Source organism: Lissotriton vulgaris, chromosome 5 (assembly GCF_964263255.1).
Source record: "Lissotriton vulgaris chromosome 5, aLisVul1.2, whole genome shotgun sequence".
Classification (NCBI taxonomy): domain Eukaryota; kingdom Metazoa; phylum Chordata; class Amphibia; order Caudata; family Salamandridae; genus Lissotriton; species Lissotriton vulgaris.
In genome coordinates, this window is record NC_141693.1 from 1,802,914,976 (window position 1) to 1,802,939,837 (window position 24,862).

A 24,862-nucleotide genomic window follows, 5' to 3' on the forward strand; every position below is an offset into this window, starting at 1 on the left:
TTGGTTGGTGAGCTTTTATTCTTTATTGCCCCGTTGTAGTGGCAGCTCCTAAACGGAGTGCTGTGGGGCTGGTCAGGGGGAGGGGCAGGGTGGGGGTTGTAAACTCCGGCATACGGCCGAACGTAGTTAAGTAAATAAATAAATAAAACTAATTACATTGCGCGCGCTGCATCGCCGATTGGCGTTGCAGTGCGCTCAATGTAATTGGTGTTATTTATTTATATATTTACTTAACTCTGTTCGGGGGTATGCTGGAGTTTACTACCTCCCACACTGCCCTGCCTCACCACCCCGCAGCACTCCTTCGAGTAGCCGCCACTGCCCCATTGGCTTGGAATCAACTTCCGTTTCATCTCCACTGCTGGTCTGGCTTTGCCTGGTTTTAAAAAAATCTTGAAACATGACTTTTTTAGGCTATTGAAGTGTTTCAGTGTTGGCATAGAGCCGAAATATATCTTCGGTATGTGTCTTTGCGCTATACCAAGTGGAAATGTCATAAAAGTGAAACTGCAAGAAGTGAACACTATAGTAAGTTTTCAGATTTCTTGAAGCCGTGTGTACTTTCTGTTCTAGCTGCTGCCTTCTTACATCTGCGTGGATCTCACATCCACGCAGACTGGTACTATCATAGTCAGAGCATGTGGATGCAGGTGAGTGTCAGGCATCCTCAGAAAAATGTTTGCTATCCTGAGATTGAGAATGTGTATTTATTCTCAAGGCAAACATGCTGACAGCACTCAGACTGGCAGAGAAACAGAGAATGAAAATGCCCATCTCTTCTCATATTTACAAGCAGGGAGATTATAGAGAGAGCTTATCATGCCGGGCTGTGATTTTCCTGGGTATTCCATTATTCCTCATGGCTGTGCAACCTGAAGATGATGATTAAATGCAGTAGGGGGTGAGGCGTGGCAGGGTGGAAGCAGGCAACATTGTTTCGCTCACTGCTAAAGGAGCAACTCATTTTAAATTACACCTTTCGTGACAGTGATAATTTAAAAAAAACACTCACAACCTTGCTTGTTGTGGAGTATTCTGTAGGCAGTAAAAATAAAAATAAAACAGTGATGGATCCAAAGTTGGCAAAGGCAACTGGGCTGGTGACGCCAATAAAAGTATTGCAAGACGGTCCAACCCTTGAGACGAGTATAAATAAGGACGCCTGTGAGTAGGTACACTTGTGCTCAACTTTAAGATCTTGTCGTACCAAGTGACTGGAGAGCTACTGCCGTCAGAATGAGCCATTTGTATGGGTCAAGTTCTCAGAAGGGGAAGGGGAGCACAGGTGGCAGCTCATCTTATGGGATGTCCTCTGGCTCTTCCGGTGGTGGGGGCTATGGTGGTAGTTTGAGTGGTGGGCATCGGATGTCCTCTGGCTCTTCCGGTGGTGGGGGCTATGGTGGTAGTTTGAGTGGTGGGCATCGGATGTCCTCTGGCTCTTCCGGTGGTGGGGGCTATGGTGGTAGTTTGAGTGGTGGGCATCGGATGTCCTCTGGCTCTTCCGGTGGTGGAGGCTATGGTGGTAGTGTGAGTGGTGGGCACGGAGGAGGGAAAATGAGTGCTGGCTTTGGTAGTGGTAGTGGAAGCTATGGTGGTGGCTCCAGCAGTGGTTTCGGCAGTAGTTCAAGTGCTGGTTGGAGCCATAGCTTTGGTGGTGGATCTGGTGGTGGCTACGGAAGCAGCTTTCTTGGTTCCTCCAGTGGTGGTGGCTTCGGGGGTGGTATGGGCTCCTGGTCTGGTGACAGTGAAGGTGGCCTTCTCAATACCAGTGAGAAGTTGACCATGCAGAACCTGAACGACCGCCTGGCATCCTACATGAAAGAAGTGAGCTCCCTGGAGCAAGCCAACCTTGACTTGGAGGAAAAGATAAAACAGTGGTACCTAACACATGGCCCACGCCCGGCAGAGGACTACAGTCAATATTTTGCTATCATCCAAGAACTCCAGAAGAAGGTAAGACCGCCCTCCACTCTTTACAGCGCTGTCCTTTGTGGCCATGGCATGTGGTAGAAGCATCTCACTACTCAGGGCTACGTCATTTAATAGACACTGTTCCCCCTATTCTTGCCATACTGGCAGCTTCAGCTGAGAAAGAATGCTCCCTACTAGCAAGATCACCTGTCTGAACATTCCTCTCAGAGGCGGCAAAGCGTGTGTATTGCAAGCGATTCAGAGGATCTATGTTTGCTCATTGCATGTAGCGCTTAGAACTAGCTTTTTAGCTCAGGTAGTGTTTTTACGATTTCTTATTTGCACAATTCCTTTCGAAGCCAGTTTCATTTCTTGATTCAATTTCGTTTGATTGTATTGTTCCCACATTCTTACTGTTTTAGTGCTTCCAACACAGTGCTGCATGAGTGTGGGCTGAAGCTACGGGATGCATCTTGGGAAGTAGTGATGTCAGAATGAAAGCGTTGCTTTCAGTCTCAAGGAAAGCTACTGCATGTCACTTTTGTTAAAAAAACATACCCCCCCCCTCCGTACCTCTCTACCCCCCTCCCCCCACCCTCACCCCCCAAATACAAAAATTCGGCTCTAACCACACACATCCCTTTGAACATTTCCGTACAGAGGGAAACAAATATTTGCAAAAAGTTTCTTCCTACTTTTTCGTTGTTTCTTGTTTTACGTGCTTAGCATAGGCCTAGCATCCTCCAAGCTATCTGTGTTGGTATACAATTGGTAAATGTAAATGTAAAGTATTTGTAGAGCGCACTGCTACCAAGCGGTTTCGTGGCGCTATTACTCATACCGCTGTGGAACCTTTCCTGGCTTTCCCTGTGAAGTGTCCACTCCTGGGTAACCCCAGGGTGAAGCCAGGCATCCTAGCGCTGTTGGGGCCATTGTGGAGATTAAGCAAGCTCTTGCCCAGAGTTGCAGCGTAGGACCCATGATTGGAATAGGCACTGAGGCAAGAATATCAGGTCCGAGGAATTTTTGAGCCCGAGACCCGCCGAGGTGGGAATCGAACCCTGGTCCCGGGTCAGAGCTCTGCATCAAGGTCTGTGTTAAATCAATTTCCAGGAATGCAGATATAGTAAAAAGTAAGTTTATTCCAAGTTAAGAGGCAATCCCCGGCATACATCCGATGGCTCCATGCAACAGCAATAACTGAATGACAATAACCGTATAACACAGTACATACCTAGTAAGCATACATTTGAAAGGATACATGTCACGAGGAATACACAGTAGGAGGGATACATACCACGGGAAGCATTTGAAGGTAAATACACTCACGAGCTGAGTGCGAGTCTGTGCACGTGAATGCCAAGCATTTGAAGGTAAATACACTCACGAGCAGAGCGCGAGTCTGTGCACGTGAATGCCATAGCGAAACGGCAAGCACGAGATGACATAAGAACACAACACACCTTCCTCCCTTATAAAATGAAAGAGAAAAAAAAAAACGACAAAAACAAAAAAAAAATGTGATGTTCAAAATTTTCCCACCATATAGGCAACAAAATCTGACAGCCACCTTGGTTTTTTTGTGACCCTTTTTTGTAAAGGGACATTATCACCATGGGATTGAGGAGTACTCAGATTGAGATTGATGGTGTTGGGACAACAAGATGTCACATCTCCACTATAATTGGTATTGCTAGTGGTGGAGCAACAAGGTTCATCCAATACAGCATCTCTACATAGATCTTCATCTAAATATGAAGGGTCAGAATTTGCCAATGTGGATTCTTTACAATAAACATCTTTGTCAGCCTTAAGAATAGCAATTCTACTAAGATTCCAAACTCTGTTGTCTGACAATCTTACAGAGTTCTTTAAGATCTCAATGACTTCAAAGGGACCCATAAATGCACTTTCCCCTTTCTTGACCTTCCATGGTTTTTTTACCTTCACCATCATCCCAATTTCTACTTTAGGATCCGTTTTAGAACCACACTTCTCATCAAAATACTTTTTACTAGAACAGTGAGTACGAATAAGGTTCTCTTTGACTTTCTTCAGATCCACACTAGAGGGAGATGATTGCACTAACCATGATGGATTCACCTTGGTCCTAGCAGTTCTCCCCCTCATGATTTCAAATGGAGAATAACCTGTCATAGAGTTCATGGTTGTTCTATACATCCAAATTTTCTTGAAGATTTCAATCTCCCATTTCTCATCATCTTTACCAACAGACTGTATGGCACTCTTAAGAACTCTATTGAACCTCTCTATAACTCCGTTCCCACTGGGATTATATAAGGAAGTAGTAGAGTGTACTATGCCAAGCCTTGTAAAATAATCATTGGCTTTTTTGGAATTGAATTGGACACCATTGTCAGATATAATCCTTAGTGGCAGTCCTTCTTCAATAAAAACTCTATCTAAAAAGCAAAGAACCGAGTCAGTATCTATTCCTTGAACAATTTTGATCACAGGCCATTTAGAGAAAACGTCAATCGCTGCAATAACATACTTAGAACCATGACCAACGGGACCCATAATGTCAATAGCAATGGTCTCCCATGGATTGTCAGGAATAGTGTGTACGCCCATATTAGGTTTCAGTGTGACCAAAGACTTGTCAGAGTTCGCACAAACCACGCAATTCCTAACTATTCGTTCAATAAACATGTCCATCCCGGGCCACCAAAATAAACGCTTAACCTGCTGTTTAGTTCTGACCATACCACTATGCCCTTCATGGCTTTGCAAAACAATAACCTTCCTCACACCAATAGGTGGAACAATACGTTCACCTCTCTTAACAATATCTCCACAAAATGAAAGCTCTGATCTTACTTCCCAGAAGCTCTTCAAACTAGAATCCAGATGCTTTTTATCAGGCCAACCACTTGTAACATATTTTGTCACATTTTTTAAAGTTTCATCAACATCAGATTTCTCTTTCCACATTGTTTGATCAATGGGAATGGGCCCTTCGTCATGAATCAAAGCAATTTGAAAATCATCCCACTCATTATACAAATCCTCTTGAATAGGTAAAGGCATCCTTGACAAGAAATCAGCAGACACATTTTCTTTCCCGGGTACATATTGTATGTCATAGATGAAATCCTGTAAGCGCATGGACATACGTGCAATACGAGCAGAGGCTCTTAACATTCCTTCAGTGGTAAGAAGACGTACAAGAGGTTTATGATCACTCCTCAGTACACATTCTTTACCCCAAATGAATACCCTAAAATGTTCCAAAGCCCATATGCACGCTAAAGTCTCCCTTTCTATTGTGGAGTATTTTTCTTCAGCAGGAGTAAGAGCCCTAGAAGCATGTGCAATAATGACCTCTTTTCCTTCCTTAGTCTTTTGAGTGAATACAGCCCCTAGCCCCTTCGAACTAGCATCAGTGGTGATGATGTTTTGTAAAGATGGATCAAAGCAGGACAGAGCACTGGCAGAACAAATGGCACCTTTCACATCACAAAACTCCTTCTCACATTCACTGGTCCATTCAAAAGCAACTTTGTTCTTGATTAACTGCCTAATGCTGTATGTCCTGCACGAAAAGTCAGGTACATACCTTGCGTAAAATTCCACTAGCCCTAAAAATGATCTAACGTCATCTTTAGACTGAGGATGAGGTGCAGACTTAATGGCTTCTAAGAGAGAAGGTTTAGGTTTGATACCTTCCTCACATAGTTCATGTCCTAAATAATTCACAGATTTAACACCAAATTTACACTTTTCATGCTTAATAGTGAGGCCATGTGCATTAAGTGCACCTAAAACTTCTTCTAAAGCAGAAATATGTTTATCTTTGTCATCATTAAATACCAAAATATCATCCTGAAAACAAATAGCATGTTTACAGTCCTTTAGAATGTCTTGCATCACTCTTTGAAAAATGGCCGCTGCAGATGCCAAACCGAAAGGCATCCTATTGAATCTGAAGCACCCAAAAGGTGTAATGAATGCAGTTAGATCTTTGCTCTTATCACTAAGTTCTATCTGGTGGTAGGCCGCAGATAAGTCTATGGTTGAGAAAAACTTAGAGCCACCAATCACAGATAGCATCTCTGAAATGCGGGGAAGGGGAAACTGATCTACAATGATGTTGTTGTTGAGGTGGCGCAGGTCAATGCAGAGTCTCACCTTACCATTGGCCCGTCTGGCAACAACTATGGGCGAAACCCATTCAGATGATTCGATTCTTTCTATTATCCCCCCTTCCACTAAACCATCTAACTCATTTTTTACTTCTTCTCTGACAGCAAAAGGTATATTTCTTGCCTTGTGCACCTTAGGGCAAGAATTCTCTTTTAATCGAATCTCATGTTTAAAGTTGGTTAATCTCCCAATGCCTTTCGAGAAAACATTAGGAAATTTGCTTAACATTAGTGAAGCAATTCCATTCTGTTCATCAACCAACATCACAGGGTTAGGACTATTGGGATCAAGTATGATGTCAAGTTTACCAAAATCAAACCAACTAAGCACTGAAGGTCCTTTCTTTGAAACATACAACTTTGCAATACATTTCCTATTTTTAAATCTAAAGACTAGAGTCCTGAACCCTAGGATATCTATTGCACCGCCAGAATATCCTTCTGGATTGATGTCACTTTCTTCTAGATGACTGCCTAATCTAGGCACAAACATCTTATTCCAAACAGATTCGCACACAATGGAATAAGGAGATCCAGAATCTGCATACATGTTGATCTTTACACCACCAATAGTCATATCACATAGAGGTTTTTTCTTAATGGTGGTGTCATTTACATTCAGAACGACAGAATATTTTATATTAAGAACAAAAGAACAGTTGTTAGAATAATTATTAGAGTCTTCATCATCACTGTAGTCGCTTAATTCAATGCATTTCACCTTCGGATTAGTTTTACTCCTTCTACATGCAGAAGTGAAATGACCCATTAAGCCACAGCTAGAACATTTCTGTTTTAGGCCTGGACAAATTTTGTTATTGGCTAAATGCGACTTACTATTGCACCTAAAACACCTTAAATCATTTTTGGAATCTTCAGAACTTCCTTTAGGAGGAAAAGGTTGTCTTTTTTTAGAAAGATCTCTATTTCTGTTATCATACTTTTGATTAATCTTTGATACAATGTCTTTACTAACAGAAACTTCTTTCCCTTTGACTTGTTGTGCACTCCTACAAGAGAGTTCTGCTTTTCTGACAATGGACAAAATGAAATCTAAATTCTCATCACCATTTATCCACAATCTCTCCTGTATAGTTTCATTTTTTGAGTGCATGACAACTTGATCTCTAATTAAATCTTCTTGTAAGTTGCCAAATTTACAATCTAATGCAAGAGTTTTTAAAGAAGATACAAAATTGTCAACAGATTCCTCAGTTAACTGTTTTCTTTGGAAAAATTTGAATCTAGAAATTCCTATACACACTTTGGGAGAACAATATTTGTCAAAATCATAAATGGCCTTATCAAAGACATTCATATCTCCACTGGCTTGTGAAATAGGTAATTGATTGAAAGCTTTTAGACCCTCTGGTCCTAGTGAATGTAAGAAAATACCCTTTTTTTCAGGCGCTTTCATTTTCCCATTAGCATCTAAAGTTTCTATATAATTTAAGAAATATGCTTTCCATTCTATCCATGGCATACAAGGAGAACTTCCTGCTGACCAGTAGCTTTGTGGTGGGGAGAGAGTATACCCTTGCGCACACATAGTAGACAGACTTAATAAATATGCAATGTAAAATTATAAATACTTTGCTCTCAATTTAAGGAAATAAGGAAAAATTAAAATGGTGAAGTTCAATAAGGATAAATTAAAGTACTTGTGGAGAGTTGATGAAGAAAGAAGAAAAAAAAAAACGAGTCAATCAGTTCCTTCCAGAAGAACGGCGTCGTTCTGTTCAACCTTCATATTAGTAAAAGTATTTCTTTCTTCCTCTCGCTTCACAGATTGTGAAATGACTCTCACCGTTTCTTTTTAACGAAGCTTGAAGAAAACGGGAAAGCGGGAAGTCACCTCTTCACTTTTGACTGAAATAAACGAAGAGTAGCGTCTAACGGAAATGCGCTAATCCTTTTCAGCCATCAATCCTCTTCCGCCCGCAATCATCCAATCGGAAAGTGTATGCTCACACACAGCGCGGCAGGAAACTGGATAGCAGACAGTGAAGGTGCGTAGGAAAAATTATAAAGCTTAAAATCAAACCGTAATGGATCGGTGAAAGTCCGATGTTTCGTAGTCAAGTCTTCTTAACGTTAAAGAGATGAAACACGTATTAGTGTACAATAACGTGTTTAAAAATCCATCGAAAATTTTTAATGATGAAATGTCAGGAAATGCCTCCAATTGGTTCGTAAATGCTCCGTCCCTCGTCGCCAAATTGTTAAATCAATTTCCAGGAATGCAGATATAGTAAAAAGTAAGTTTATTCCAAGTTAAGAGGCAATCCCCGGCATACATCCGATGGCTCCATGCAACAGCAATAACTGAATGACAATAACCGTATAACACAGTACATACCTAGTAAGCATACATTTGAAAGGATACATGTCACGAGGAATACACAGTAGGAGGGATACATACCACGGGAAGCATTTGAAGGTAAATACACTCACGAGCTGAGTGCGAGTCTGTGCACGTGAATGCCAAGCATTTGAAGGTAAATACACTCACGAGCAGAGCGCGAGTCTGTGCACGTGAATGCCATAGCGAAACGGCAAGCACGAGATGACATAAGAACACAATAGTCTGCCACTCTAACCATTGAGCCACACTTCTCCTATTGGTCCTCATTGCTGTTCTCTGATTGGTGTTCGCAACTGATTTATACAGGAAGGTGATAAATCAGGAGCTTTCAGATAGCTTTGTGCGTTCTGATGTCATCTAATCCAATGTAGTATGAGTTCCAGTCCTGGGAGGAAGGCGACAGAACATGGCCGCCGCCACGGAACCTGTGTGCGTTGCAGGCTTTCCTTCCTCATCATTTGAAAACCAAAACAGTGAATAATGCTGGGCCCTTTTGCTTGACGTCCTGAGTGATATTGGAATCAGCACCTCGAGGCCTGAAGGGAGCTAGAGTTCTCTCCGTGTGAATATGAAAGCTCCATGGCTGTCTGCCACAGGCGTATATCAGTATAAAAACTCCACAACTACCTCCATGGGATTGTGCTCTAATGTGCAACTCTCTTCATAAAAGCGCATTTGAATATAAACACTTCTATAGTCCACTACATGTACGTGTCCGTCCCCATGGAAACCCAGAGGTTCTTTCCATGTAAGTGGGCAGCAGTATGAAAACCCCTCAGCTCTCGGTAGAAAAGTGGGTGCCAGTATGGAAACTCACCTGTTCAATCCATTTAAGTGTTTCCACATGCAAACTCCATAGCACTCTTTACATAAGTCTATTTCGATATGAATTCTTCACAGTTCTCTCCGTGTACATTTGGGTCAATATGAACACTCCATGGCTCTCTATATAAAAGTGTGTGCCAGTATGAACACTCAATTGTTCATACAATGTCAGTGTGTTTACATGGAAACTCCATAGCTCTCTTCATATAAGTGTATTTCAATATGAAACCTTCATAGTTCTGTCCATGTAAATGTGGGCCAATGAGAAAACTCCATAGCTCTGTCAATAAAAGTGAATTTTAATCTGAATATTCCTTCGCTCCCTACTCTTACGTGTATGTCCGTCTGCCACTCCTTTGCGCTCTCTTTATGTGTATGTCAATACAAGTTCTCCATAGATCTCTACATATAAGGGAATGTCAGTATGAAAACTCCCTGGCTCTCTGATATTTGTGGTGTGTGCAGAGATGAAAACTCATAGTTCCCTCTATGTGAGTGTGCGGCAACATGAACACTCCATAGTTCCCTCTATGTGAGTGTGCGGCAACGTGAACACTCCATAGTTCCCTCTATGTGAGTGTGCGGCAACGTGAACACTCCATAGTTCTGCCCAAGTGATGGTTAACATGAAGACTTCATGTCTTTCTTCATAGGAGTGTACATCAATTACAAAACTCCATAGGCCTCTTCAAGCAAGTGTATACCAATACGAATACCCCAGAGTGTTATGAACATAAGTCTATGTCAAAAAGAAGCCTCCCTAGCCCCCTGAATGTGTGTGCCAATAGGATGTTTCCATAGGTCTCTCCAAGTGTGTTGGTATTAAAATTCCATCTCCCTCAAGGTGATTTTATGCCAATAGGAATACTCGGGCTCTTTACACCGTGTATATCAATATAAGGCCTCCCTAGTTCACCTTATACTCCTATATCAATAGGAAACCTCCATAGGTCACTCCATCTTAATGTATATCGCTATGAATACTCCAGGGCTCTCTCCATACACGTGTGTGTCTGTATGGAACCTCTATAACTCTCTTGATTGGGGTCAAAAAGCAGCAGGAAGAGTCCATGGAAGCAGTGAGGCCTCTTGGTGGCAGCGCGTTGAAGGAAGCTGCAAGCTCGGCTCATCCGTGGCCTTTCAAAATACTGACGCTCTCTCTGTAGGAGCTGATAGGTGTATAACAACGTTGAATGTTCTCCTCTTAATTTTATGAGGATATACATACGCTGAAGTTCTCCCCATGTAAGAATATTTAAATATAAAAATATGGGCACGCTCTACCTACAAACATAGGTCAAAATAAAAATGTTGCTCTGTCTCTCAGTGTACATGTATGTGAGTGCAGTTGTAATCTGTTGAGGCTGTAGATGAGTGGTCTACTGCCAGGGGACCATGGCAAGTAGATGGTGGTAGCTGTTGTGTGTGTGTGTGGCTGTGTGGCTGTGTGTGTGTGTGTGCGGCAGTGGCCGGTAGAAATAGTCCTCTAATCTGCCCCCTGCTGAGAGAGAAGAGGTCTACATCGCCAGAGCTCTCCTTGCATCCCATTGGCTGTTCTCTAATGTGCTGCTCATCATGTCATTGTTTCTCAACCAATCTACGGACTTGGTTTGCTCGAGCCCTTACTAGCTGGATCAAGTCAGACCTCAGTGCTGTGCTGTTCGTCATTTCCTGTGCCCTCTTTCGCCTAGATCCTCGTAGCCGTGTCCGAGAACGCTGGGATTGTCTTGAAGATGGACAATGCCAGGCTGGCAGCAGATGACTTCAAGATGAAGTGAGTCCACGCTACAATCTCTTCCTACAAGTGTGAATCTTTCATCTGATCTACTCTGTACATCTCCATTTCCTCATTTCATACCTCAGTTTCTATCTCTGCCTCAGTTTCTTATCTTTGCTTGTGCTGCCACTCTTTCCCCTGTTTTCTAATTCTTCCATTGTCGCCTTCTCTTTTTTTCCTTTTCTCTTCCGTCCTATCCTTCCTTTGAATCCTTTCCATAATCCGTCATTTTACATATTTCTTCCATGGCTTCCGACTCCATTCCCCCTTCTTTACACCACTATTTTATTCCCGACTCCTTTCCTAATGCTTTCTTTTTCCATTTATTACTTAGTTTCTTTTTCTCTCCTTACATCTCCTTTCTTGGCACTCTCCTTTACTCACTCCCTTTCTATCTTCCCTGTGCACTCCACGTTTCTTTGTTCTGCCCTCCTCTCTTATTTTCTCTCTATAATACCTTTCTTCATTCCATTCTGTTTTCTTACCTTCTTCCACCAAAGTCTTCATGCCTTCCTATTTTTTTAATTTTACCTTTTCCCCATTCAGGTCGTTTCCTTCATGTCAAACTTTCTTTCCCTTTATCTTTCTCATTTCTTCCAATACCTTCCTGTCCACGCTCCTGTTTTTCCTCCTTTCCTCAAATATCTTTCTTCCTTATTTTCACCACTTCCCTGATACTTTTATATTCATTCTTTCTTACTCAATGCATCTTTATTCCTCACATTTTCTTCCTGCCAGTCCTCGCTTGCCTCATCCAATATCTTTCTTTTTTCCCTCTAACTTTCCCGATATTCCTTCCTGCTCTTCCCTCTCCTTCTGTTCCACTGTCTGTATTACTGCACCTGCTTCTCACTCACGTAGATGCTTAAAGTCCACCTCTCTTCCCTGCTGCAGGTATGAGAATGAGTTTGCCATTTGGCAGAACGTTGAGGGGGACATCAATGGCTTGCGCATGGTCCTGGATGACCTCACTCTGTCCAGGTCTGACTATGAGATTCAGCTGGAGTCCCTCCAGGAAGAACTCGCTGCCCTCAAGAAGAACCACGAAGAGGTAAGAGAGACCCCTCCACTCAGGCCACCCATCGCCTACATCCAAAGACATCAAACAAGGTCTTGCCTGGAATATGTAGCCCCTCATCACCCAACATACTCAGACTCAGCTGTAATGATCAATCTTTCCTTCCAAACTGCCAACACTTACCCGCTGTACACTTCTGCACTCTGCACTTGCCCAGTACACGTATCATACCAGAGGCGTAGCAAGGAGATCACGGTCCTTAATGAAAACATGGAAAATTACATCTCTGACCACTGAGTGGGTAGCAAAATAAAGCAATAATAAAGAGCTCCTTGGACTGTCCAGGCATCTGGGCCCTGGTTCCATTGCACCTGCTGCAAGATTCATACCTACTTCCTACTATCTACCTGACACTGCTTTGCCCTGCACATCCCCTTCCACAGTCTATACCTTCCAGTGATTTTAACACTACACGCTTACCACTACCTTCAATTGCTCACAACCTCCCTATAACCCATACTCTCACCACATACCAATCTAACAACACTCTCTCTTCAATGCATTATAACATTTTAGGCTGACCATTCACTCACCCACTTTTGGCTGACCCAAAACACCCTTACCCCGCCTTCTCCCCATCGGCACCCCTTTTTTTTTTTTTAAAATGTTTTTATTAAGAATTTCTGGTACATTAAAAAAGAGACAGATACAATTCATTATTCATAAAACACTGAGCCAATCTGGGTCCAACAACTAAAAAAGATAAACAGTTGCGGGTTCAGGACAGTTACAATATTAGTCACAAAGTAAAACGATGTTAATGATAAAAACTCTACGAGTTGGACAAGTTTAAACAAGGTATACTGTATCCGGTAATTACAATCTTTGCTCCCTCCATTCTGTGAGTGTGGCCCAAATGCGGCTTCCCAACTCCCGCATTTTTTTGCCCTTCTGTACATAAAGGCCGGACTCTATATTATGTATAACCAATAATCTGGAAAGCCACATTTGAAATGAAGGAGCGATGGTATCTTTTCAGCCCGAAGAGATTAAAATCCGAAGTACCGCTACTGAGATAAAGACCAAGGCTTCCTCATCTTTCCCCAGTTGTAGCTTCTCATCTATACATCGTAGCATCAGGGTTGGGGATAGATCGATCTTATGACTAGCAGCTTCTCCAAAAACTTGCCTATCTCATCCCTAATTGGAACTAGTGAGCTACAATGGAAGAACATATGTAATAGATCTGCTTGTCCCTCATTGCATCTGGGGCAACAATCGTCCTCCCAAACCCCCCAAGAAAAAAGCTTTGCTGGTGTATAGTATAAGTTGAACAACGTTTTATAGTGCTGGGCTCTCAGATTTGAAGACCAAAAGATTTTCTTATTCAGGTTTAGGGCGAGATCCAGAACTACATCAGGATTGCAAAGTTTAATTGCCAAAGCAGATTCAGTCTTCTCCATATCGTCTTGGATTCACATCAACAGAAGATTATAGACTATTTTTATCTTCTTACACCCTTTGGCTAATGAGTCCAACCAAGGAAAGTCGACCGGATGTACCAGTTTAGGCCTCAGTGCTTTCAGGGTACATTCTATTTGGGCATACAAAAGCCAATGAGTAGATGGGATGGAAAACTTATACTGCAAGACATCAAATCTTACTATTTCCTCGCCTTCCATAATATCGCCTATAGTCTTAATACCCAGCCCTTTCCAAACCTGAAGATTCCCTTCAGCACACAATTGGGAGAAAAGGCTAGAGTTGCAAAAAGGTAGTTGTACGTTAACCTTAGGGATATTAAAGAACTTCAAGGCGGACTTCCATACTCTCCATGCCCCTTCCAGAATCTTAAGCCGAGCCCTCTTATAGTACCTGCGATCAACTTCGCACAGTAATAAGCCTAATGCCTTTCTCCTCAGCAAAAGCTTGAAGATAGAGGGAGGGCTCTGAGTTTCTGCACCGACGGAATCCACCTCAGGCTGGAACAGAATTAACATTTGTGTAAGAAGACAGGTCCAATGATATAATCTTAGATTTGGAAGGGCCATCCCTCCCCCCCTTTCCCTAGGAAGTGACATATAGTTAGTGGAACACCTAACCTTGCTGTACTGCCAAATAAATCTTATAAGTACAGTTTCCAATCTTTTCATTAGTCCCTCTTCAATAAATAAGGGTATGGCCCGAAACAAGTACAATACTTTAGTGTCAGAAAAAGCAAAATCCATGCCAGTAATCAGTTTCAGCAACGTCTATGAAACAATATTCCATTAAAAATAATGGTGAGTAAAAACTGTCCTGAAATTGGCCTACATGGATACATGTTGGACACCCCAGCCCTAGACTGCCTATCGTTTGGCAATATTGCACCTTCAAGGGGACCCCATTTCTGCACTGTTTATCAATCATTAAATGCTTCTTCAATGTTGTAGTAAGCTTGGCACATCTCTAAAAAGTGACAAAATGAAACTACCTATGCCTTCCTTTCTCTGCAGGAGGTGAACCAACTGAGAGGGCAACTGAACAATACGGTCAACGTGGAAGTGAACACAGCACCAGGAATCGACCTCCAGAAGGTCCTGGATGGATTGAGATACACTTATGAGACCATGATGGAAACAAACAAGAAAGAACTTGAGACATCGTTCCAGACACAGGTAAACCTGCTTGGCAAGGAGGCTGCACTGGGAGAAATCAGGAACATGGGCAAGGATTATAAATCCAAGACAAGGAGTCTAGATATGGAGCTTTCAGGAATATGGGCACAGGACCTAGACAATGAGAATTCAGGAACATTGTCAAGGAGCCTAGAGAGAAGATCTGAGGAACATAGACAAGCAGCATTGATGCAGAATAGTTAGGTATTTAGGAACGCAGAGAAAGAGTCTAGCTAAGGAGAATTCAGGAGCACGTGTAGGGAATCCAGGCAGCAAGAACACAGGAATCTATTCAAGAGTCTAGACTGCGAGAACTCAGGAGCATAATCATGGAATCTGGACCTGTGTCTGTAAAGAGAGTGGAATAGGATTCTAAACATGGGCAATTCAGGAATGCAGTCAAGAAGTCAAGGGAGGGAGAACTCTGCAACAAAACATTGGAATCTGGGACTGGGCGTTTTAAGAGCGTAGAGTATGAGTTTGGACAGGTAATTCAAGAACATGCTCAGCACCATGGATTCACAGCATTCTGTGATGCAGGTAAAGTCTAAATTAGCATAATTCAAGAGAAGGGATTTAGAAAACGTAAATTCAGGAAAGCAACTATTGATTCGAGATAAGGAGAATGGAGGAATATAGGAAAGGGCCTGGATGCATGCATGTTGTGGAACATAGGAAAGGAGTTTAGAAAAAGTAAATTCAGGAACATGGACATGGAATATAGACCCATTCAAGACTCCTAGTGTTCAGGAATGCAGGCAAGTAGTCTAAACATGGAGAACTCAGGAACATAGTCAAGTTTTCAAAGCGGTCAGGCACATTAGCAAGGAGCATAGACACAGTAAATTCAGGGACACTGGCAATGAGTGTAGACAAGGACAATTTGAGAATTTGCGCTAGGAAACCAGCCATCACAAATTCAGGAAACATGGATAGACCCCCATCATTCAGGAACGACCAGCCTTGGAGAATTTAAGAGCATGGGCAAAGAGTTAAACCAAAAGAAAATAGAAAACATAAAATGCAATCCAATATTTTTGGGCATTTCGTGCACTTGCTATACACCCTCATCAAATGTAAATGTAAATGTGCTGGACTTGTAAAGCGCACAGCTGCCCGTAAGCGTCCCGGCGCTTGCTTAGGGAACCCGTCCTGGTATTCCCCTTTGAGAAACCACGGCAGGGTGTCCACAAGGTGAAAGTCAGGCATCCCACCGCGAGGGGCCATAGTGGAGATTAAGCAAGCTATTGCCCAGAGTCGCAGAGTGTGACCCCGTGAGTTGAGTAGGCACCAGAGCGAGAATTGTCGAGTCCGTGGAATTTTGAGCCCGAGACCTGCCGAGGCGGGGAATCGAACCCTGGTCCACGGTCGATCTCAGCTTCCGGGTCTGCCGCCTCTAACCACTGAGCCACGCTTCTCCACATCAAGACATACAAACATCTCTATTTCGTATGCTACTTATCTACAATGTTTTACTTGTTTCTAGACAATCCTAAACTTCTACATCAGCTGACAGGGATACACTACATGTGTGAATCGGATTTGCTCAAGTTCACACATGTGGCCAAGGGTGCAAGCAGGGACTTGAACTCTAGTTCTTTTGGTGCCATGTCTGACCAGGAAACCAGTAGACCAAACACTTCTTCATTCTACTCTATCCATTTTCTGAACTGTTTGTAAAGTATCTGTAGGAATCTGGCACAATAAAGGAGAGTGCTTAGCTCGCTCAGGCTGCTAAGAAATATGACCATTTAAAGGCCTTTTTTGATTTTGTGTTTCAGTCCCAGGAGGTGTCCCACCAGGTCACCACCGCCTCCACAGAGCTGCAGTCCTACCAGACGGAGATCATCGAGATAAGACGCACGATGCAGAATTTAGAAATCGACCTTCAAGCCCAGTTCAGCATGGTGAGTGAGACCGTTCTGCAGTCAGACACAAAATGGCCGCCATCTTGAGCATGAGGCCGGAAGATTTATATCCTGCCGCCTAATTTCTGGCCCGTTGAAAATAAAAGAGGACCTTTACTTTGCATCTGATTAGATCAATTGAAGTGAACCAATATTAAAACTCCCAGAACGGTAACTGACATTAGAGGCACGGTGTCCCGGACACGATCAGTCTGGGTGCACCATGGAGACGCACGACCAAATTGTTACCTCTATCCCTTTTTCTCCACAGAAAGCGGCATTAGAGTCTTCCTTGGCAGAATCCGAGGGGCGCTACTGCGGTCAGCTGGCCCAGCTGCAGGCCTCCATCGGCAAGGTGGAGGCGGAGCTCTCCGAGCTGCGCGGCGAGATGGAGCGCCAGAGCAACGAATACAAGCTCCTGATGGACATCAAGGTCCGCTTGGAGCAGGAGATCGCCACCTACCGCCGCCTGCTGGACGAGGGAAGTGCACAGTAAGTCCCCACTTGGATATTTACTGCCAGGGAAGGGTCTTACTGGGAGCTGCCAACCACTGCAGAGTCAGGCGAGCAGAGGACAGAACAGAGCTATGTCTAAACCAGTATTGTGCAGATCAATGGCACGATGGCTCAGCGGGTTAAACGTTTAGTTGAGTAGCCACTAACACCAGCATTTAGCACAGTTGGAAGTTGCACAGTTAGACACTAAAAGAAATAATGCAGCGAGAGAGAGATGAATTCATTTGCAGAGGATAAAACAGGTTGTACTTTGGGGAAGCCAGGTTAAGCTTCCAGGATTCCTGACTCTATAATCAATAATTTAGCCACTAAACTACATCTTTCAGGAAAAGAAAACATGCTAAGAGTACTGCAACATAACTAATATTCGTTAGAGGTGCTACATGTTGGTCACAGGTCAAGTGCAGCACTCTCAAGGAAGCAGATGGATATCTTCTTTATTCTTCCCTCGACTCATACTAACTTTTCGTTTTTGATGGCGCCACTAATAATACTTATGTAGCGCTTACCATCTTTTGTGCTGTTTCAAAGTACTATAAAAAGCAGATGCTTATATTTCTCTGACGTAATGGTACTAAAGAAATTACGCCTGAAAGGGTTAAAGGTTGAATCAGCAGTGTTGGAAATGTAGGGGCATATTATCTAGATGTGCGTTATATAACGCACATCGCACATTTCCATATCGCCAGCTATCGCCGGATTTTTTCGCCGTGTTAGCGCCTGATTATCAATGCGCAACACGTAGGCGAAATTAAATCCGGCGATAGTCGGCGATATGGAACATTAGCACATGAAAACAAATGTTGTTTTCACGCGCTAATGTGTGCCTTGATAATATAGGGGGTGGATTCAGCGTTATGATCCACACCCCCATGTTAACAATGCCTTAACACCTGGTCAGAGCAGGCGTTGGGAGTCCTGCGATAAACGAGTTTATCGCAGGTCTTCTTCTCCCAACGCCTGCCTTGGTAATAGGGTGTTCCCACCTCCAACCACATTTTACATGTGGTTGGACGTGGGAACGCCCACTTTGCATGTCATTAGCGATGTTTCTCGCAGACAATCAAAGTGGGCTTGAGGCAGGCGTTAGCATGCCCTTGTTAATAGGGCGCTGGAAGTATCGCCGCTTTCTCGGGACAATTCACCGAAAAAGCGGTGATACTTCAGCTTGCTAATATGCCCCCTTACTCGATGGGGAACTCGTAACAACAGTTGTCAGCAGAGAGCACGTTAATTACATACTTTTGGAATCAAGGCGTATATTATCAAGGACCGGTGTTAAAATTATCGCCGTTTTATCGGCAGGAAACTGCCGATAAAACGGCGATAATGGGCTTGATAATACGCCCTTGTTAATTCCCATAGAAGCCCATGTTCTTGTGTTAACATGGGCTTGTATGGGAATTAACAAGGGCGTATTATCAAGCCCGTTACCGTCGTTTTATCTGCAGTCTCCTGCCGATAAAACAGCGATAAAATGAACACCGGTCCTTGATAATATGCCCCGTAGTTCCGTTAACCAGTATTTACATTTTCAAGAAAACATTACTAGAACAAAGGTCACCCCAGGTGCTGTGATACTGGAGTTGTATGCGCGTGTTTGATCAATTTGTACTGAGATATGCATGCCACCTGGTTAGTGGTCACAGGGCTAGGGCACCCTGAGCTCTTTGCCACATCCTCGGCACTTGTTGGAGGCCCTGCGTTCACATTACATAATCTCTTTACAAAAAAAGCAGGCCTGGCCTGTTTTTTATCGTGAGGCAGCTGATGAGGCAACACCACTAGATGGCCCCAAGCACTGTGCTTCCCATTTCCCCAGAGATCTTTTTCCTTAATCATGAGATGCCTTCGGACGGGAACAGACAAGAAGGGCGCCTTTTAGACTAACCATCAATTTCAAATCAGAATTGCAAAATACATGACTCCACAATGCTCCTTGGATGTGATTGAAATGTGAAACCAAATCATGGGGGCTGACCCAAACTTATGATTGGTTGAAGGAAGCTAACTCAAACTAGCCATTGGTTGACGGGAGTCCATTTTCTATGAGTGTGGATAACATGAGCTCTTAAAGACGCTAGAGTTGCCTGTAGCAGACAGCCCTAAAAAGGATTAAGTGAACTACTCTCAAAGGGACAGATTGCGATTTCTAGGGTAGTGTTTGGGGATCAAGTTTGAGACTGTCAGTGACATTACAAGGCTAGTAACATGCACCAACATATGCCAGCAAACATTAACAAGGCTGTGCAAAGCATCCAACATGTGCAACACAAAAGCGCTTCAACACCTTATCAGGGATAGGAAGCTCTATATAAATGCACTTACAATACAAAACAATTGTAATATGTAGGCGAGACAACAACTGTGCAGCATTTAGTTCAAGAAGAGATAGGGGTCACCTCAGTGGCCGTCTTAGTTTTCATTTGTATCTTTGCTTGTTTTCTTTTACTTCTGTTTACTTCATTGCTATTCTTGTCTGTGTTCGCAGCATTCAAGATGGGGGTAAGCAGGGGAGTTCCAGCTCGTCCTACTACTCGTCCTCGTCGTCCTCCACTGCTCAGGGGGGCAGACAAGGTAAGAGCTGGTCTTCAGTGAGGGAGGGTCTGGCCACTCGTCGGCTCAAGGACTGAGCTGACAGCCCATAACGTTTAAGGGGCAAACTCAAGAACTACAAAAGCCCAATCGCTGGTCCTGGCAAAGTTTGTAGTAGATTTTTTTTGCATACAAAATATCCAAATTCACTCACAAATTTTGGAATCACGAATAATACAATTAGTATCTGTTTAAATTTATCACAGCAATTGATGTGCAATACAGTGAAAGATTCACAAATGCAGCCCACTTTGCACAACGCCATAAAAACAACACTTGCTCATAAAGCAGAATAAAAAGATGGTGATAAACTAAAGAATTTGAAAATATTAATTCTTAATATGCCCCCGGGTTTTTTGGCTATGAAAAGAAAACGCGCCTGAGTCTTAAAAACCTGAACAGGAATATTACCTGTTGCCACCAACAGAGGCCGTCCTTGAGAGATGTAAAGCCCAATGTGTAAATCAGGTTCAGTGACACCTGGTGCCCTTGAGAAGCTGTTAGACCTCTGGCAGGGACAGTCAGATGCCAAGGGAGCCTGACATGCCACTGAGGCTGCTGGCCACCCTTCCAGCTTAGCTGAGGCGCAGGCCTTTTGGGAACATGATTGCTGGTTGTCCAACATTGTGGGATAACCCTGAACTGAAGGATCACAGAGCACACCTTGACAGGTGAGACTTAAACAGGCGCGATATATATCTCAAACACTTTCCTTTCTTTTTCCACAGCCTCCCACGGTCCCCAGGACTCCCACAGCTCCCACAGGTCCCAGGGGTCCTACGGATCAGAGAGCGGCTCTTCCCGGGATGTCTCCGGGGGCAGCACCACCCGGGACAGCTCCTCCCGGGACAGCTCCTCCTGGGACAGCTCCTCCCGGGACAACGCCTCCAGAGACCAGCTTCCAACCGCTCAGACAAGGAAATAAGATGTCTATCGAGACCCCCCATCGGCCTGGACTTCAGAACCTGAGATTGATAAGAACTAAGAGAACACAGTGGTGTGTGGGCTAATAAGCTCCAGGTCAGCTGGAGAGTGTATCCATTCCTGGTTTTTCATGCACGTTGTTCCAATGTATTCTGGACCATGTAGTCTTATTTGTCTAGATACAAGAAGGATGATCCTGGCCTAGGGTGCACTGGAATGGAAATCTAATAACTAGGATTGATGAGAGCTTTTGCTAACCTGGGGTTACTGTCACGGTCCAGTTTCTAAAGGCCTCACTGTATTTTCATCTATCGGGCTTACTTTTCCTGCTAAACTGCTCTTGTATGAAGCAATGCTTGAAAAAAGATGTGAAAGGGGGGGGGGGGGGATATGCTCCTATAACATGGTGCTGGGCTGTACATTCACTCATGCCTCATGTTGGGTAGTGTTGAAAAGGCCTTACATCTACCTGTCAGTGACCAACTAGTTCACAATGGCTGCCCTCAAGCAATGCTGAGACACGCACACAGTCAATGCTTGGGGAACAGACATACACTCCTAGCTGGGGAGTTTTACCATAGAGTGAGACCCTCCTGACTGACTGATCTCTGTCTCACACCACTCTCATCACCACATATTATGGCTATCAGATGTATCCTTCAGGCCCCTTTGCCTGACCCCCCATCTCACCGGCATAATGTTTATGTTAAGGAGCATTTAAATTCTTATCTATGTGACTTCATTGTTTCTTGGTTTATGAAGTACATTTTCTCTGCTACAGTTTTCCAAATAAACTTTGATGTAGACCTCTTGCAAGCAAAACATGTGTTTCTCCTCTTATTTAGACTTCTCCAGCTACTTATGTGCATACAGGTGGATGTGATTCTCCCTTGGTGGAAAAGGGTATTTTCTCCATATGTCGTACCAGGATTAATATAAGGGAATTTAAGCTTTTTCCTATTGGTGAGAGGACTGCATTCAACTGTATAGTCTGGGATATGTTGTAAACGTGTCTGTGTGAAAGAGTGAGTGGATAGGTGCATGGCGGTATGTGCCTGACTGACTGACTTACTGACTGACTGGAGGTATTTGTAGAGCGCACTACTGCCGAGGTGTCTTGGCGCTATGTGTCTGAAGCATGCTTGAGACAGAATGCTCTATGTAGATCAGTACAATCGGATCGAGTTGTTAGAGTGAGAGGCGGGCACTTTGCACTTGTCAAGCCAGACAGGAGGATACTAATCCCATCCTTAAAATTGGCAGGTAGTGGCTTGAGGCGGCATAGAGTTTACGTAGAGAACAGCAAGAGGTGACAATTGGAGAAACCAAACTTGTAGGTTGTGCCAGTTACCATCCAATCATAGTCAGAAACAGAAAAAACATCCAACACATGGTCCTCATCCCACAGAGGTACTGGCAGGTTCTAGTGACCACCATTCCATGGGGGAGGCACCTTTAGAACTTGCTCCTATCTTTACTCACATGCATTTGTATTCTGACCGAAAGCCTATTTAACAGAACTTCTTGTGTCTACTAGACCTTAGACACTACAGGCGGCTCACTGACCAATAGGATCCAGCTGTGAGCCCGGAATTGGATTAAAGAAACACAATCACATAGCATGTTATGTTATGTTATATGAACTTATAACGCGCACAGATACTCCAAGGAGTGTCCCGGCGCGAGCCAGAAAAGGGGTCAGAGTCCCGAATAAGAAGGCAGAGCTAGAAGAGAAAGGTTTTCAGCTTTTTCCTAAATATCGCAAGATCTTTGTCACCACGTAGGGCCAATGGCAGTGCATTCCATGCCAGCACAGCTATCCGGGCAAAAGAACTCCCGCTCAACCTCTGGCGATTGAACCAAGGAGTCTGCGCCAAAAGGTGGAAGGCAAAATGCAACTGTCTCACAGGAGTGTAGAAAGCGAACCTCTTCTGCAAGTAGATGGGTCCCAGAACATGGAGGGCTTTCAGATTCAGATTCAAAATCTTTATTCAGATACAAGCATATATCCATAAAAGTACAGTCAAATAACAACATATTACAGTAAGAATGATCCAATTAAAACAGGTCCTCCAATAATACAATGCACATTAAAAAGGTACAGATGCAAGACAAAAATTAATCAAGAAGTTTGGTTATCAATGTTAAAAAACAATAAAAAGCGAAAGTAAAAATAACAGACTTCAAGGAGTACACATTGAGTTAGGAGTGCGCGCTGCAACTTTCAAAAAGGATCCGACCCGGAAGGTTAGCTCTTCATCTTCCAAGACAATAACCTTCCCATAAGCTACCTTATAATCAATCACCGGGATAGCCTTAAAATATGGTATCAAAAACCTTTTGGTGTGTTTTAAATTGTAACTACAGAAGAATAAAAATGCAGCATAGATTGTCTATATTGGCTATTACATGGACATTGCAAATGATCAAGGTTAGAATTCTACCCCACAAGAAAGCAAAGCAAAAATGTCAGTGTGTCAATCCTCAGCCGAAAAAGCAAACCCCTTGATAGAGCGCGCAGGTCACCCGACTATAACTTCACCATACTCACCTGGGCCCATAATCATTTACACATTTACTTAAACAGGTAACCCACGCTCTACTACCAGATATGTTATTCCACTAGGTCCTATACTATTGACTTACCAATCCTTGTCACTGGTACCTATACCCTATTGGATCAGGGAGTTAGTTTTAAAGTAGATAGCCAATAATACAATAACATTTGCACTCATATAATAACCACAGACTCGGGAAAGTTTAAACACTTTATCTAGATTTCATCAACTGTCATGATCCAAAGATTGAAAGCAATGAGACTATCAATAACCAAAATCAGAAACAGTGTATAACTATGCAAAAGATATATTATGCCAATCATTTAGTAATTTAAAGGGAAGGTAAAACAAGGAACATGCAATTTAATTAATCAAATTTCATAGTTTACTAAGGGTGGGAAAAAGAAAAGGAACATACTAAATGACATAGTTTAAGCAATTGTAAAAGGGTGGGTAAAAAGAGGGAACATAATATGCAATTATGAAAACAATTTGAGCATATAACTATAGCGAAGGTAAGAAATGGAGCATTCTATTAAATCGAATAATCAAGCTTAACCTGTTGAGTGCTTGTGACGAGCTAAGCTCGTCATGAGGCACGGTTAAGCTGCACTCATGACGAGCTGAGCTCGTCACAGACGTTGGAACGTTCGCACGTGGGGATAATTACCCGCTGTGCTGAACGTTCCAAAACGGGTGTGGCTGTGGCGAGCTCAGCTCATCATGAGTGCAGCTCCACTGTGCCTCATGACGAGCTGAGCTCGTCACAAGCACAGCGGCGCCGTGCGCAGCCCCCCTTCCCCCCACACAGCGGGAGGAAAACACCCCGCAGTGAAGTGGTTAACCACTTTCAAAGGGAGGGTGAAGAAAAAGGGAAACACTTATGGAATCATACAAAACATATTATCATCAAACTATTAGAAGGGTAAGAAAATGGAACACGCTATTAAACAGCAAAACACAAATTATCATTTATCAAGGGAAGGGTAAGAAAAAGGAACATATGCAATCAAAGCTTTAGCAAATTAGGGAGGGTAAAGAAAGGGACGCAAAATATAACAAAAATTACCCACACAGATTTATATTTACCAAGAATGATGTGAAGACCAACCCTGGCCACTGGTCAGTTAAAGACAGAAAACCCCAAAGATTGCAGTTGCCAGTAGGGCAGCAGGTGCAGATTAGACTCAGGACAGGATAAACCAGATTTGAATCAGGACAGGACCACCAAAGGTTAAGACCAGCACCCGCAGTTCAGTTGCAACGCTTGCGCTACTCCCTCTCTGCAAGTAATTTAGCCAGAACCCCGATTGGGTTATCGAATTCACCGACAAAGTGCTTCGCCAGCACTTCAACTTCCCGGACCCCGATTGGGTCAGCGAATCTTCTGACAAAGTGCTTCGCAGCACCACTGCTCTTAATCACCTATTGAGTGCAGTGGGTCAGTGACAAGTCAGCTACTCGGACAAGTCGGACAAATTAACTAACTAAGCCTACTTTAGTTATACCATTTTCCAGGTCAGTGTACCACCCCCCAATGTTGCAAGTGTAAGGATCCCCTGTTTTGGTTGGACAAAAGAGGAGGAGAGGTCATCACACCACCTCAAATTCTGTAACTTCAGTGTTGAACATTAATTTTTCGT

The 24,862-nt window shown here is 43.3% G+C and overlaps 1 protein-coding gene across 1 annotated transcript; it reads left to right on the top strand.

Moving 5' to 3' along the window:
* Window positions 1-1,180: 1,180 nt before the first annotated feature.
* Window positions 1,181-21,483, top strand: LOC147717221 (keratin, type I cytoskeletal 19-like). The gene is made up of 8 exons (XM_086924170.1): window positions 1,181-1,953; window positions 10,959-11,041; window positions 11,939-12,095; window positions 14,558-14,719; window positions 16,501-16,626; window positions 16,898-17,118; window positions 19,634-19,719; window positions 20,466-21,483. Exons 1-8 carry the CDS (start codon window positions 1,237-1,239, stop codon window positions 20,660-20,662), a joined length of 1,749 nt encoding a protein of 582 aa, XP_086780296.1. The 5' UTR covers window positions 1,181-1,236; the 3' UTR covers window positions 20,663-21,483.
* The last annotated feature ends 3,379 nt before the right edge of the window (window positions 21,484-24,862 follow it).

Bases quoted from the DNA above. Each gene is read 5' to 3' on its own strand.
- LOC147717221 (XM_086924170.1), top strand. From the start codon at position 1,237: ATGAGCCATTTGTATGGGTCAAGTTCTCAGAAGGGGAAGGGGAGCACA. The intron at 1,954-10,958 runs GTAAGACCGCCC...TCTTTCGCCTAG, and splicing joins TCCAAGAACTCCAGAAGAAG to ATCCTCGTAGCCGTGTCCGA. The intron at 12,096-14,557 runs GTAAGAGAGACC...CTTTCTCTGCAG, and splicing joins TCAAGAAGAACCACGAAGAG to GAGGTGAACCAACTGAGAGG.